The sequence below is a fragment of the Lissotriton helveticus genome, chromosome 8 (assembly GCF_964261635.1).
Source record: "Lissotriton helveticus chromosome 8, aLisHel1.1, whole genome shotgun sequence".
Classification (NCBI taxonomy): domain Eukaryota; kingdom Metazoa; phylum Chordata; class Amphibia; order Caudata; family Salamandridae; genus Lissotriton; species Lissotriton helveticus.
This window is the reverse complement of record NC_136069.1, coordinates 46984332-46998731: the sequence shown is the minus strand read 5'-3', so window position 1 is coordinate 46998731 and position 14400 is coordinate 46984332. Positions and strand designations below refer to the sequence as shown.

Sequence of the window (14400 nt, the reverse complement as noted above, 5' to 3'; positions counted from 1 at the left end):
AGCGAAGCGACCTCCTAGGAATATACTCCAACAGGAGGGGGCACAGCATTGGGGGAGAGGCGGTTTTAAGAATTTTAAAGGCTAAACAAAGTGCCTTGAACTGGATCCTTTTGCCCACCGGGAGCCAGTGCAGTTTTTTCAAGGCTCCGGCCACCGAAGAGTGGCGGGGGAGGCCTACCAGTGCCCTGGCAGCCGCATTCTGGACTCTCTGTAATCTGGTGGTTTCGGCAAGGTTAGCCCCCAATAAAAGAGAGCTGGCATAGTCCAGTCTTGAAAGGATGGTCGCCTGGACAATTACCTGGCGGGTGCGGCAATCGAAGAACCTCAAAATAGGTCTGAGGTTGTGAAGGATGCCGAAGCAGGTAGCAGCCACCTTTTTAGTGTGGTGAGTAAACTTCAATGCCGAGTCCACCCAGACTCCCAGATTTTTAACGCATTCCTTTGGCTTAGGAGGTTGGCCCAGGGTGTCAGGCCACCAGCTAACTCCCCAGGACGCGGTGTTTTTCCCCAGGAGCAGTATCTCTGTTTTCCCCGCGTTAAGTTGGAGGAAATTCGCCATCATCCAGTTGGTGATGTCAGTAAGTGTCTGTTTGAAGTGATGAGCCTCCAAACCACTGTTGTCATTAAGAGCCACCACCAGCTGGGTGTCGTCAGCGTAGGACACCAATGCCAGTCCGCTCCTTCTAGCCACCTCTGCAGCCGTAGAGGCCTCGAGCACAGCTGTAAAGGCCAAAATTGAGGCGATGTCGCTGGACATCGGGTTACTGATAGTCGACCTATGCACAAGATCCCTGGCCACAGAATGTATCTAAGCTAGAAAAAGAAGTCTCCACACTGAAAAAAAACCCCTGCAGAGTTAGCTTCAAACACTGCCATGCTGGAATGCAGAACTGAAGACGTGGAAGGGAGATTAAGAAGAGGCAACCTCAGATTTGTGGGGGTCCCGAGGGCAGGACTATGGAACTCTTCTTGGAACAATGGGTCAAGGATGCCCTTCCACGTCTCGATTGTCGGCCTTCTTCGTGGTCAAGCGGGCCCACTGGGCACTCATGCCACAGCGTCCTGTAGGCGCGCCTCCCAGGACACTCATCGCCAAAGTTCTAGTACGCGGTCTTTCGCCTCCTCTAACTCCGCTATTAACATCCCGCTATTTCCCCTGACCCTGACAGGGAACCAAGGGCCAACTCCAGATCGGTTATTAAGGAAAACCTACTCCAAATAACTACTGCTCATATTGAGGAGATTAACACCTACCCTCACATTAAAATCGATGCTGCTCAATTGCAGATAGACTGTGAAACATGCTGCTGACATTTCTGCACTAATCCTAGCGCAAGATTTGGACTTATTGATTCTCACGGAAACATGGCTCAACGATGTCTCCTCCTCTGTTCTCGACATTTTAGCACCGCCGGACTATGCCATTATCCAAAGTGGTATGCCTGAGAAAATGGGAGGGAGGGGGCTATTGGGAGGGTCATTGCCTGCATTCATCCCTCCAGCCTCACCATAAAGCAATCTCAGACGGCTCTGCTATCTTCCTGTGAGATACTTATGACTGAAATTTGGAATAAGGGCAAGATTGTCTGCGTGCTTCACACAATTTACCATCCTCCGGGTGACAACTTGATCTTCATTGAGCAAATCATGGAGCTCATGCTCGGATCAACTATACTCTAGCTTCCTTGGAGACTTTAACCTCCATTGGAATGACACTAATGATCTTTTAGTCAACTCTTTTAAGACTTTCCTCTCAGATCTCAACTTCTCTCAGTTCTGTAAAGTACCCACACGCAGCAAAGGCGCCACCCTCAACCTCACTATTACTAGAGACAATCTCATTTAAATGAGTGACATCCTACCTTGCGACTGGGCAGATCATCATCAAAATGCCTTCCACATACTGGAAAAGACCACTAGCAGAAAGGGACAACCTCTTAAAGCAAAACAATGGTCTCGCAACTTGAGAGACGTCAACATTAATGCTCTTACTTCCATCACTATGAATAGACTTCAGCCTCCCCCTAACACGCCTGACCTGGATGATCTTTCGGATTATTACATTAGCACTGTGGCTAATATCTTTGACACCATTGCGACGAAACAACTTAAAAGGATTCCTCCCAAACAATCCAAACCATGGTTTAATGGTTCCCTAAATGACGAATGCCGTAAACTTAGGGTTTTAGAGAGGACCTGGAGAAACGAGCCTTTCACCATCAGCCTCTATCAGCTAAGGAAAATGAGAAGCGCTAACAATAAAAAATCTGCATTGCTAAAAGTGACCATTTCAGGGCGCAGCTGGACGGCGCTAAAAACAGACCCAAGATGCTATTTGAAATCATCAAACAGCAAGCGAACCACACCTCCAGCCCAAACCTGCCTTCCGTGACTCCGCTTCCTAGCGGGGAGGATTACACAGTGCACTTCTCTGAAAAAACTAGGAAAATTGAACTGGAGGTCCAACCTGTCACTTCCATGGTGCCGACCCTAATCCTCACAACATCTCCAGATGAGCAGGGGGTTCCCTCGGCAGTCTCTTCTTTTCTCGGTTGTTCTCCAAAAAATGACGCCTCTTGGAATTCCTTTATCCTGCCAGATTGCGCAGAATTACTCCACAATATGGCAACTCTAAAACCGGGCAATCACTTCAATGATCCTCTTACTGCAAACATTTTTAAAGCCCTCAACTTGGCCATTCTGCCTCTTTGGTCGGGGGTTATTCATGAATCTCTCATGCAAGGGAGCATCCCTGATTGCCTCAAAATTTGGCAAGTCACTTCCATCCTTAAGAAGCCCAACTCGGATTTATCTGATCCCAACAACTTCAGACCTATCACTAACATCATGACGTAAGCCAAACTGCTCGAGAAATGCGCCCAAAAGCAGCTCTGCAATCATATAGAGAGATTTCAACTACGGGACCTCTATCAATCCAGTCTCAGAGCAAGGCATAAACTGAAACTGCACTAGCGCACATTTGGGATGACGCCCTGAAAGCCCTGGATCAAAATGTCCCTTGTCTTCGGATCTTTCTGGACCTGTCATCTGCATTCAACACCATCAAACATGAAACCTTGATTAATCTTCTTCAACGTAGGATGGGTCTAGCGGGACCAGTCCTAAAGTGGTTTACCTCGTTCTTACATAACCGCACACAAAGGGTTACACTCAACCAGTCCCATGCTTCCCCTACCCAGGTCAGGATTGGAGTTCCGCAAGGTTGAAAAGCCCACGTCTTCAAACTTTTCATGGAACTTCTCACTGTCATTCTGAACTAATCTAACATTCACTACCAGATGTATGTGGATAACACACGACTTTACTTGAAGGTCTCCTCTCTAGATGACATTAAGTCTTTAAATGAGGCTCTTTACCGAGCGCAACAATGGTTAGCACAGAACCATCTTTTACTGAATACCCTCAAAACTGAATTCCTGTTGATTCCCCACACAATCACTCTGCACCTACCCTGGACTGGCTTAAGCAAATCACAGCCCTGAACTGCACCCCTCACGTGGATGATTCCGGTAAATCGTTAGGCATTTCTTTGGACAAATACCTTAATATGCAAGCTCACATCAATGCCACGATTCAATTTGCCAACTCTCATCTTAACACCCTCAAGAAAATCAAACCTTTCCTTCCAACCGAAGACATACAGCCAGCAGTACAATCCCTGGTGATCTCTCGTCTTGAATATAGTCTGGTGACCCTTGTGGGGTTGCCTAAAGCGAGAATGGCCCCTCTCAGAGCCACTCTCAACGTATCACCAGGCTCATCAGAGGCTCCCAAAAACACGATCACATTATCCCTGACCTTGTGCAGCTTAACTTCCTGTCTATTAAAGAGGATTTGTTTTAAAATAGCTTGCCTCACGCATAAAGCCTTGCATCACAACACTCCGGCCTACCTGGCGAACAAGCTTGTTCTTTCTGGCTCTGAACTTAAGAAGTACGTCCAAACTTCTCTTGAAACCTCCCAAATTCAAGAAGAAAAGTACGTACAAACGTACTTTCTCCGACCTTGTGCCTAGAATTTGGAACGCTCTTCCTACTGAGATTAGAGCCAATTCTTCTACTGCCTACTTCAAGAAACAGGCCAAATAGATTTTCCTGCATGATCACTAACTGCATCATCATGTTCTTTTTTACATGTCCCCATGTTGACAGACTTGACATTTATCCCAACATATCGTTCTTCATTCATTTTTATTTTTGGTTGCTAATTGTCATTTTACCCTAGGGCCCTCACCCTACAGTTTTGTCACCTATTTTATTATATTGTAAATATGGTATTGAGCTCACTTTTGGTTTTTTTTGCTGAATGTCACAGGAAATATTTTACACCCTAGGAGAATTTGTTCTAGTGTAGCACTCTACCAGGTCCCTGATCTGGATTGTGTACTCCTTGTTGTTTCACTGTGTTGACCTCTATTATACGGAGTTTATTCATGCGTTCGCATTTTGTACAGCACTCTGATACCCGCAAGGGTCATGATCGCGCTTTATAAAACTTTCTAAATAAATAAATACATCTCGGGACAGAGACTGCATACTAAGAGCAGCCCGTCAAGAAGGTGACCCCACATATGAGATCCAGGTCATCTGCATCTTCCCGGATTATACGAGATCAACACAACAACAAAGGGCATCCTTCGGTGGGGTAAAGCAGAAACTCAGGGTGATGGGCCAGCAATATGTGCTGCTCTATCCAACCAAACTAAAGGTGATGCACAATGATCGAGCTAATTTCTTTACCACACCTGAGGCCGCGTGGGACTGGCTATAAGTGTGAGGAGAGGCCAGGGCAATCTACAGAGCAACAGAAAGAAAGAACATACCAGGTCCTAATAGAACTGTTAGGGGGTGGGGGGGCGGGCTTGATCCAGAAAATCATGGAGGTTATCTCAGAGAGTGGTGGTCTCCCAAAATGGCTCCCTGGACATGGAGTCTACAGACGCCAGCAGCTGTGGCCAGAGGCCACCCGGTGTGGATCCGTTCGAGCAGCAGGCGGACCGAGAGGAGGCGAGGGCCCTGGTGGAGTTTGTCACAGCATCCAGTTCCGATGCCAGCACAGGCGACATGGTGGAAGACATGCCACAACCAACGAACATTGAACTGGCCACAATCTGGACAATAGAAGTATAATCTCGAATGGGAACTTTCAATGTAATGATAGTCAGAATGTGTGTCATGCGACGGAGACTGAGGAGATGGCTGTGTGAACTTGCAAGACTACTGTAATGACTGCTATGGGACACGCCCTCTATCTACCTTCCACCTTACCTTACCTACCCCGTTCTCACTATTTACTATCTCCTCTACAGTGTTATATATCTTTCCTTGATGTTAACGGGATGTGTGGTGTGGCTGCGGTATAAATGTGTGGATGATATGATTGTAAGTTGAGTGATGAGTCTGGCGGTATGCCTGGAGGCCAAGAGACGAGGTGATGTGCTGAGTGATCTACAGCTGTGGCCTGACGCACTTAAAACCAATCTGCCTGTAATTTCGAAATTGGATGACTGAAAGTATAAGTGTATGTGTGATAGTTGGGAGAACTGAATAGAGCTAAAATTGCTAATAACATTCTCAGAACATAACAGCAATTGGATGTTATGTGTTCTAGCATACGCGCTACAGATGTTGCTGTGGATTTAATGCTATTGTATGTTAGTTGGGGTCTGGGAAGAGGGGTGGGATCTCTGGGGTTACAGCAATTGGGAATGCACGAATTGTTGGGACAGTGTCTACCCAGGGGGAGGGAATTGTTAAAACATTACAGAGGGTGAATCTCAAGTATTTAGAAGCAGTGACGGTGGAAGACCAAAGAGGGGTAATGCCGGGGCCAGATAGGCAGTTATATGGGCCAATTTAAGATACCATGGAATGTGAGGGGGCTTAATATGTACACGAAGTGACACCGGGTACAGACCTACCTGTGCAGGCAAGGGGCACAAATAGCAATGTTGCAAGATACCCAAATATTAGTTCCCGAAATTCAGAAACCACATAAGAAATTGAGGGGGCATGTATATGCTTTCACATGTCCACATATGCAAGGGGGTATTAGTGTGGGTCGCACCCCAAATTCCCTTTCAGATGCACAATTACTCAGCGGACATTGAGGGCAGAAACATAATAACACATAGCACGCTAGATGGAAAGGAGGTATGCCTCAACAACATATACGCCCCCAACGTAGACAATAGTGGCTTCTTCCTGGAGCTAGACAATCTCCTCATTACATATGCAGCAATACCCATCATCTGGGCCAGAGACTTCAACTGCATAACTGATGGCAGAATAGATAGACACCCTCTAAAAATGCACACCAAGCCTAACATGACTGCTACACTGCGAGATGTGATGCGACACCTGCTGTGTGTGGATATCTGGGGAGAGACGCATCCAGAGGTGCAGGGATACACCTGCTTTACACCAGAGGTCCACAGTAGACTGGATAGATTCCTCCTCTCCAGCGAAGCCTCACCAGCTACCGTACAGATATTCATCCTAAACACGATTCCTTTCCGAGCATGCCCCGGTCCTGCTTGAATGGGGCCCAATCCATGCTAGGCAGAAGCTGCTTATTTGGCGACTAAGACCTGATGTGCTTAGGGACCCTATGGTCAGTACGGAACTTAGAGTCGATTTCTGGATTCATTAACTCGAACTGGTCCACCGCTAGCTCTAGAGGAATAGAATGGGACACACTTAAAGTGGTGTTCTGTAGGGAGCGTCTCTCTAAAGTTGGTGGGACGCAAGCTAGAAAGGGAACTAAAAGAAGCGGAAGATAAGCTTTCCCGACTGCAAAATGGACTGCAACTAACGCCATCATACAATGCCTCCCTGCTGCAGGCCCATTGCCAGGTGAGTGAAACATGGGACAGACTTGACTGTCTCACCAGACGGGATTATCGCCAGCTTTTGCACAAACAGGGTGACAAATTGGGAAGACTCCTAGCATGGTTACTGACAAGGGAACGCCTACCCCCACTAATCCTCACGTTAATGCACCCGGACGGGAGCATTATAAACAAACAGACAGGAATTAATAGTCACATATACGAACACTTAGCCGCAGTATACCTTGCACCCCCAGAAACTACAGAGCCCACCAATCACAAGTTCCTTAGGAGGATACCTCTCCCTTGCATTATGGGAGAAAAGGCACAGGCTGCAATTCAGATAGATGAATTACGTGAGGCTGTGCAAATGATGACTCTGTGCAAAGCCCCAGGCGTACAGCGACTTATTACTTTCTAGATTATTGGAAATCCTGCAAGAAGATAAGGTAAATGGAATCCTACCACAATCTATGAGAGATGCCTGCTTAGTTATGCTTCCGAAACCAGGTAGGGACAAGCGAGATCCGAGATCATATAGGCCCCAGTCCATGCTGGGAGTAGATGTCAAAATACTGGCTAAGATCCTAGCCACTCGCCTTAGCCGTGTGGTATCCCATCTAGTCCATGAGGCCCAGTGTGGATTTATTCCAGGAAAGGGGACGCACATGAACATACAGCGCCTCTTGCACATGCTGCATTCAGAGTCAGGCAGAGCAGGACGGTAGTGGTCGCCCTCGACATAGAGAAGGCGTTTGACACTGCGGTGGAACTATTTGTGGGAGGCACTCAAAATAATGGGACCTACTGATGAGTTCATCACTTGGGTGCAGCTGTTATACGGAGGGCCACAGGCTTACGTGGGTACAGGGGATCAAATATCGGAGTGCATCACTATTGAAAGAGGCACCTGGCAAGGTTGTCCTCTCTGTCCCCGTTGCTCTTCGCCCTGGCAATGGAGCCATTGGCGATCCAGTTGAGGAGAGATATGGACGAATGGGGAATCACAGTCGATGGCCACACTCACGTAGTATCCTTATATGCGAATGACACATTACTCTATGTCCGGCACCCGTAGGAGGCGATACCCGTTCTATTGGACGTACAACACTCATTCGGGCAGTCATCAGGCCTCTGTATAAATCATCTTAAGACAAGCAGCTAAACAATACCTCCTGCCGGTAGAGTTCAGCTGGGAAATTGATCATTTTAGGTATCTTGGCATACAAGTGAAAAATAGGCCTGAGGATCAATATGCCCTAAATATAGGGACAGTAATCATTAATCTGACAGAGTTAATCTGGTTCTGGAACAAGCTTCCCCTCTCCATTATGGTGCGTGTTGCATTGGCTAGAAGGGTCATGTTGCCTAGGGTCTCTACGCCCTACAAAATACACTCTGCGATATCCATGATACCATGTTTGTTACCTTGAATAAGTTATTGATTTCGCTGGTATGGGCTGGAGGGCGCAGTAGGGTAAAATTATACATACTCAAACTGGACACGGACTTGGGTGGACTAGGCCTCCCGGACTTTAGACTATATAATTTTGCTTCAATATGCAGCACAGTGGTGTATGGAAAGACACAATATGGAGAAAGCATTACTAGCAAGCCGCAATAACGGTTCCGATTAACCCAAAAATCTGATGATGGGCACTTGGGCCCCCAACTCATGCCCATTTATAATCCGGCATGTAGGAGCGATCTGGGAACAGGCGGTCACCCGGGTGGTCCGTAAGGCACCTTACACGACCTCACTCCCCCTACCCTGGTTGCAGGTTTAATTTTCAAATTCAGTCAGGTAAGGACATATCTTTATGGCAAAAAGGTAGATGCTCGACGGCCGGGGATCTATTCGCTAATAGTTCCTTCCTAATGTATGAGGAAGCGAAGGAATGGTACCAAATACCAGAAGGACACTTCTTACAATACACCAAGATTGCACATACTGTTAGGGGAATGTGGCCCTCCTTTCCGGATGAGTCGACAGAGCCACACACTGGCCCTCCTGTCAAACCTGGGGTCAACTAGATGGCCTAATCTCCCGCATATATAAGGCCCTTAAAGAAGACCGCATCACTGAGACGTCACAGATAAAAGACAGGTGGTCAGCTTACCGGACAGTCCCCCTTACGGAAGGGGAATTGAAAAGGGCGTTTGCTCAAGTACGGAAGGTGGCTAGTAATGCTAGGTTTAAACTTACCCAGTTCCACTGTATACATCATACTTATTTGACCCCTCAGAGATTAGCTCGCTTTAAGGGTGCCCTACCCTCTGCTCCAGGTGCGACTCTGACCCTGCCACATTCCTGCATATGACTTGGACATGTATCAGGTTACAAAGGTAGTGGCATCAAGTTATTCAGAAACTGAGGCCCCCACAGCAGTTCACAAAGAACAGACGGAAAAACACTGCCTACTGGGGGTACTACCGACACCAAAACAGGGAACACGCACCAGACACAAATTTGCCCTCATTGGCCTAGTATTGGCTAAATGTCGCATTGCGATACACTGGACTGAAACACTCCCTTAAAATCCTTGATGCATGGCTGTCAGACATGTGGGAGTGGGGGGTGGCGGAAGAAAATCATCTTAAAACAGTGCGCACAGATGAACATGCGGAGCGAGATTTAGATTACTGGGGACACATGCTGGAAGGGTTACGAATTCCGGACTCACAACAGGAGTCGGAAGCGGATAATACACAAAGAACACAACCAAACACTTCTTTAACACATACAAGGAATAAGGAATACTCCGGACACCCGTGTGCAGGAGAGTCAGATACTGCTAAGCACAACGGTCAAATAACCCCAAAATGATGGGCGGTCACCCGGTCCTGCGAAATGGACAATTGACGGATTGCTAACCTCAATATTTAAAGTGAATTCTGTAACCAGTCACTGCTGCGCAACATTATCGTTTTTTTTTCTTTCATACTGTATGATTCTTATTATTGTAATTACTGCAAGAGGACTGTAGGCATAAAGGATGAGTGGGTGAGTAAACCTTGGTGCACCACACATTTTGCAATGTAATCCTTGTTGAGGCACCATGGGCATATTACAATGTAATAATTTATGTGGTTAACAATGCAGTAACATAATAAAAATAAGTAAAAAATTTAGGGATTTGTCTTCCATATATGGCTTCTTACTAGCTAATCCAAAAGCACAGGTCAGGTTTTGAAGATCTTTGTCTTTGTATTTATTCACAAGCAAAGCAAGATGATCAGAATTACTGAAGGCTCTTAAGATCCAATCAGGGTACAGCTTTTTCCATGTCCTCAATGACAGAAAGCAAACTTTCTCTAATTTACAAATTATCAACTCCACCTCCCAGCCAATGACCTGCGCGTCGCACTCACCGGTGTTTCCCTGTTCATCCTCCGTTGCCTGCTGAACAAATTCTTTACTGTCATCAGTAAAGGTCCTTAAAGTCCCAGAGATAGCAACTGGATCACCTGATTGAAACACAGAACAAACGGAAGAATTGTATCAAGTCTTTGAAGAGTATTGTCGCTCAGAAGTGGATGAAACATTGACTACTAACTATGATAAAACATTGTCCATCAGCAAATTCTAGAACAACTAACACAATATAGGCCCTGACCTGCTTTGTTCTCTTTTGTGTTATTATGTCTCATTGTTTACTCTTTGTTCATTTATCAAGAACCTACAAAGTAGCATGAGGAGCACCAGGCAAATGAGGTTTAAGAAGATATAATTTGGCGCAGACCTGGCCAATCATGAACGCTCTAGGCTGATATGGTAGTAACATTTGGCTAATTCAGTGGAACTGTGAGAGTGCTAAAGCCATTGAAGGAAGCCACAGAATTCTCAAGTCCACAGCCCAACGGCACAGTGGACCCACGCCAGGGTTTGGCCTTTTAGAGAACTACACCATTGGAGCAGTCATGTTGGCATGGAGCTTGGCTGTTAATGTTTGATTTAGCATGTAATGCGCATAAGTTGGATGCTGAAGTTAAGGCAGCAGTTCCCCTGAGCCATGAATGAGTCATCAGTCATTAATGAGTCATCAGTCATTAATGAGTCATCAGTCATTAATGAGACGTTTGTCTTGGCTGCATGAAGGAGGCTACATTCTGATACTACAGGAGCATTAAAAGTAACAAACAGCCAGGGATTCTCTTGGGCTACTTGAAGGCACAGGGTTCAATGGTAATTTAAACATGTTAGGGAAGAAGACTTCTGAGGCATTACCATCCCTTTGTTGACACAACTACTTCCTGGACGAAGGCTCTCACTATACTGCAGTTCCCAGGCTGCTCATAATAGCTGCTGACAAATGGGGAGCAAACTGGGAGGGAGAGGTACATACTTTGCAGCAACCGACCAAAACAGAACGAGAGAAACATGGCCAGCAACATGTAGAGAATGGCCATAAGAAATCCCAGGGATCCCAGAGTAGGATTAAGCTGCAGGTTAATGGTTCCCTTCACTGGGGTCAAGCAGGGAGGAAGCCCAATGGTGACCAGTGCAGGCAGCTCTAACCGTGGATGCTGTAACAGAGGCAAGGAAGGTACTCCTGTGTTTGAACGCAGCCATCCAGGTTTCAACACTGCGTTCCTCCGCATTGATGAAGAGCCTACATGCTCTTCTGGAACCACAGGTAGCATTACACGACGATTAGGAGACTGATCAACAGTGCGTTCCTCCACATAAATAAAGAGCTCGCAAGTGCTCCTCTGGAACCACTGGTGGCATTACAGGACGACTGGGAGACTGATCAACAGTGTGTTCCTTCACATAGATGAAGAGCATGCAAGTGCTCCTCTAGAACAACAGGTGGCGTTACAAGACGACTGGGAGACTGATCAACAGTGCGTTCCTTCACACTGACGAGCAGCACACAAGTGCCTCTCTGGAACCACTGGTGGCATTACAGGACGACTGGGAGACTGATCAACAGTGTGTTCCTTCACATAGAAAAGAGCTTGCAAGTGCTCCTCTGGAACCACAGGTGGCGTTACAAGACGACTGGGAGACTGATCAACAGTGCGTTCCTTCACACTGACGAGCAGCACACAAGTGCCTCTCTGGAACCACTGGTGGCATTACAGGACGACTAGGTGACTGATCAATAGTGTGTTTCTCCACATTGGTGAAAAGCTCACAAATGCTCTTCTATAACCACAGGTGGCATTACAGGATGACTGGGAGACTGATCAACAGTGCGTTCCTTCACATAGATGAAGAGCTCGCAAGTGCTCCTCTAGAACAACAGGTGGCATTACAGGGCGCCTGGGAGACTGAACAACAGTGTGTTCCTTCACATAGATGAAGAGCTCGCAAGTGCTCCTCTAGAACAACAGGTGGCATTACAGAGCGCCTGGGAGACTGATCAACAGTGCGTTCCTTCACACTGACGAGCAGCACACAAGTGCCTCTCTGGAACCACTGGTGGCATTACAGGACGACTGGGAGACTGATCAACAGTGTGTTCCTTCACATAGATGAAGAGCTCGCAAGTGCTCCTCTAGAACAACAGGTGGCATTACAGGGCGCCTGGGAGACTGATCAACAGTGCGTTCCTTCACACTGACGAGCAGCACACAAGTGCCTCTCTGGAACCACTGGTGGCATTACAGGACGACTGGGAGACTGATCAACAGTGTGTTCCTTCACAAAGATAAAGAGGTAGCAAATGCTCTTCTGGAACTACAGGTGGCATTAAAAGATGGCTGGGTGACTGATCAACAGTGTGTTCCTCCACATTGACGAGCTGGAACCACAGGTCAGACTACAGAGTGGCCCAAGCATACCGTGTCGCTCATCTCAGCTGTTTATGCTAAGTCTGAGTCTCCCTCAAATTAAAAACAAGCATTGGAAATGCAATAGGTCTCGCAGCATTAGAGTTAGTGCATTTAGAATTGTTTATGGGTTTTTTGTTGTAAATCTTTTGCATTTTTATTTTTTGTAGCCAATGCTAAAGAATTACAAATCAAAAAAGCAATAAACATTTGTAAAAGCTTTAACTAAAAATCCTGTGAGACCTATTGCACTGTGTGAGGGTGAGGTGTTGAGGGTGAGTGAGGGTGGGGGTGAGTGAGGAGTTGAGTGTGAGTGAGGTGTTGAGGGTGAGTGAGGTGTTGAGGGTGAGTGAGAGTGAGAGTGAGTGAGGGTGAGGGTGAGGGAGGGTTATTGTGAGTTAGGGTGAGGGGTTGAGGGTGGGTGAGGGTGAGGGTGAGGTGTTGAGGGTGAGTGAGGATGAGTGAGGGTGAGTGAGGGGTTGAGGGTGAGTGAGGGTGAGTGAGGGTGAGTGAGGGTGAGTGAGGGTGACTGAGTGTGAGTGAGAGTGACTGAGTGTGAGTGAGTGTGGGTGGGTGAGGGTGAGGGGGTGTGAGGGTGAGGGGGTGTGAGGGTGTGTGAGGGTGAGGGGGTGTGAGGGTGTGTGAGGGTGTGAGGGTGAGGGGGTGTGAGGGTGAGGGTGTGTGAGGGTGAGGGGGTGTGAGGTTGTGTGAGGGTGAGAGGGTGGGGTGAGGGGGTGTGTGAGGGTGAGATCTGTTTATTAGGGGTAACTATACTAGTGATAGAAGGTATTGGAGCAGAGCAATGAGGGCAGGTACTGTGATTTAATAACGGCAGAGACTCCGGGTCAAGCAAAGGGCATGTATTGGGCAGAGTGGCGCAGTATTGTAATAGCGTTGCTTTTGCATGCATGAGAGATTCGTTTTGGTAATTGACCAGGGGTCATGGCCCTTGGCCCGGTACCGGCACGGACGGGCGCAGACTGGCTTGCCTTTGGCAGACGGGCTTAATATCGGCCCATTAAAAGCACTGGAACTTTTGCTCCTTTTATGCATCAACAGCTTGCATTGTAATGCAATATCATTTGTACTATACCTCTATCTGTCCCTTGTGTGACCTCAACGCTTATACCTCACTATCTCAAAGAATGCACGATTGTGTGCTCTTAGATGCGAGGGTGCTCTTTAGGTCATATGTATATGCGGGGGGTCTGGGAGGCAGCCTACCACAGGGAGGTCTACCCCCAGGCAGTTTGGAAGAGTGGCGCAGTCCAGAACTGCCATTTTGTTTTGTGCCACACGTGTAGCCCAAAATAGCCCAAGTGTATATAGTGGTTTCCGTTGGGCTCCCTGCCACCATTTTGGGTTCCGGTTACCTGGTGGCAGGGAGATAATGTTGTTGCGTTTTTCGCCCACCCGCTTGTCCCCATAGCTAGTGTATGGCCTGGGCTTTCATCATTTGGGTGATCTTTTGGGCTCCTTCGTTGAGAATGGTGCGCAGGGGTTACTTTGTGAATGTTGCTGCTTGGAACAGGTGCTTGGAGGGGGCCTGGAAAGTTTTGCCTGAGTTTACACTTTGGTTTACGTTTTCAGTTGATAAACCATATGCAAACGGAGGGTAGGCTTAATTTTAGGACATTCGTTGCTTAGAGGTTCATACATGCAGTCATAGGCTATAGGGTAAATCTAAAGTTGAAAATGTTAAGTTGCACTACAGTTAGATAGTTGCGGGTTGGACATGTGGGGGGTCGGTAGGGGTGATGTATAGCTAGGTT

The 14400-nt window shown here is 47.1% G+C and overlaps 1 protein-coding gene across 1 annotated transcript in view; it reads right to left on the bottom strand.

Moving 5' to 3' along the window:
• LOC144773706 (uncharacterized) overlaps window positions 1-14400 on the bottom strand; it is a 189745-nt gene that overhangs the window by 91518 nt on the left and 83827 nt on the right. The window contains exon 9 of the mRNA XM_078658851.1: window positions 10223-10318. Within this exon, the coding sequence (XP_078514977.1) occupies window positions 10223-10318 (96 nt within the window). The remainder of the gene's footprint in view (window positions 1-10222; window positions 10319-14400) is intronic.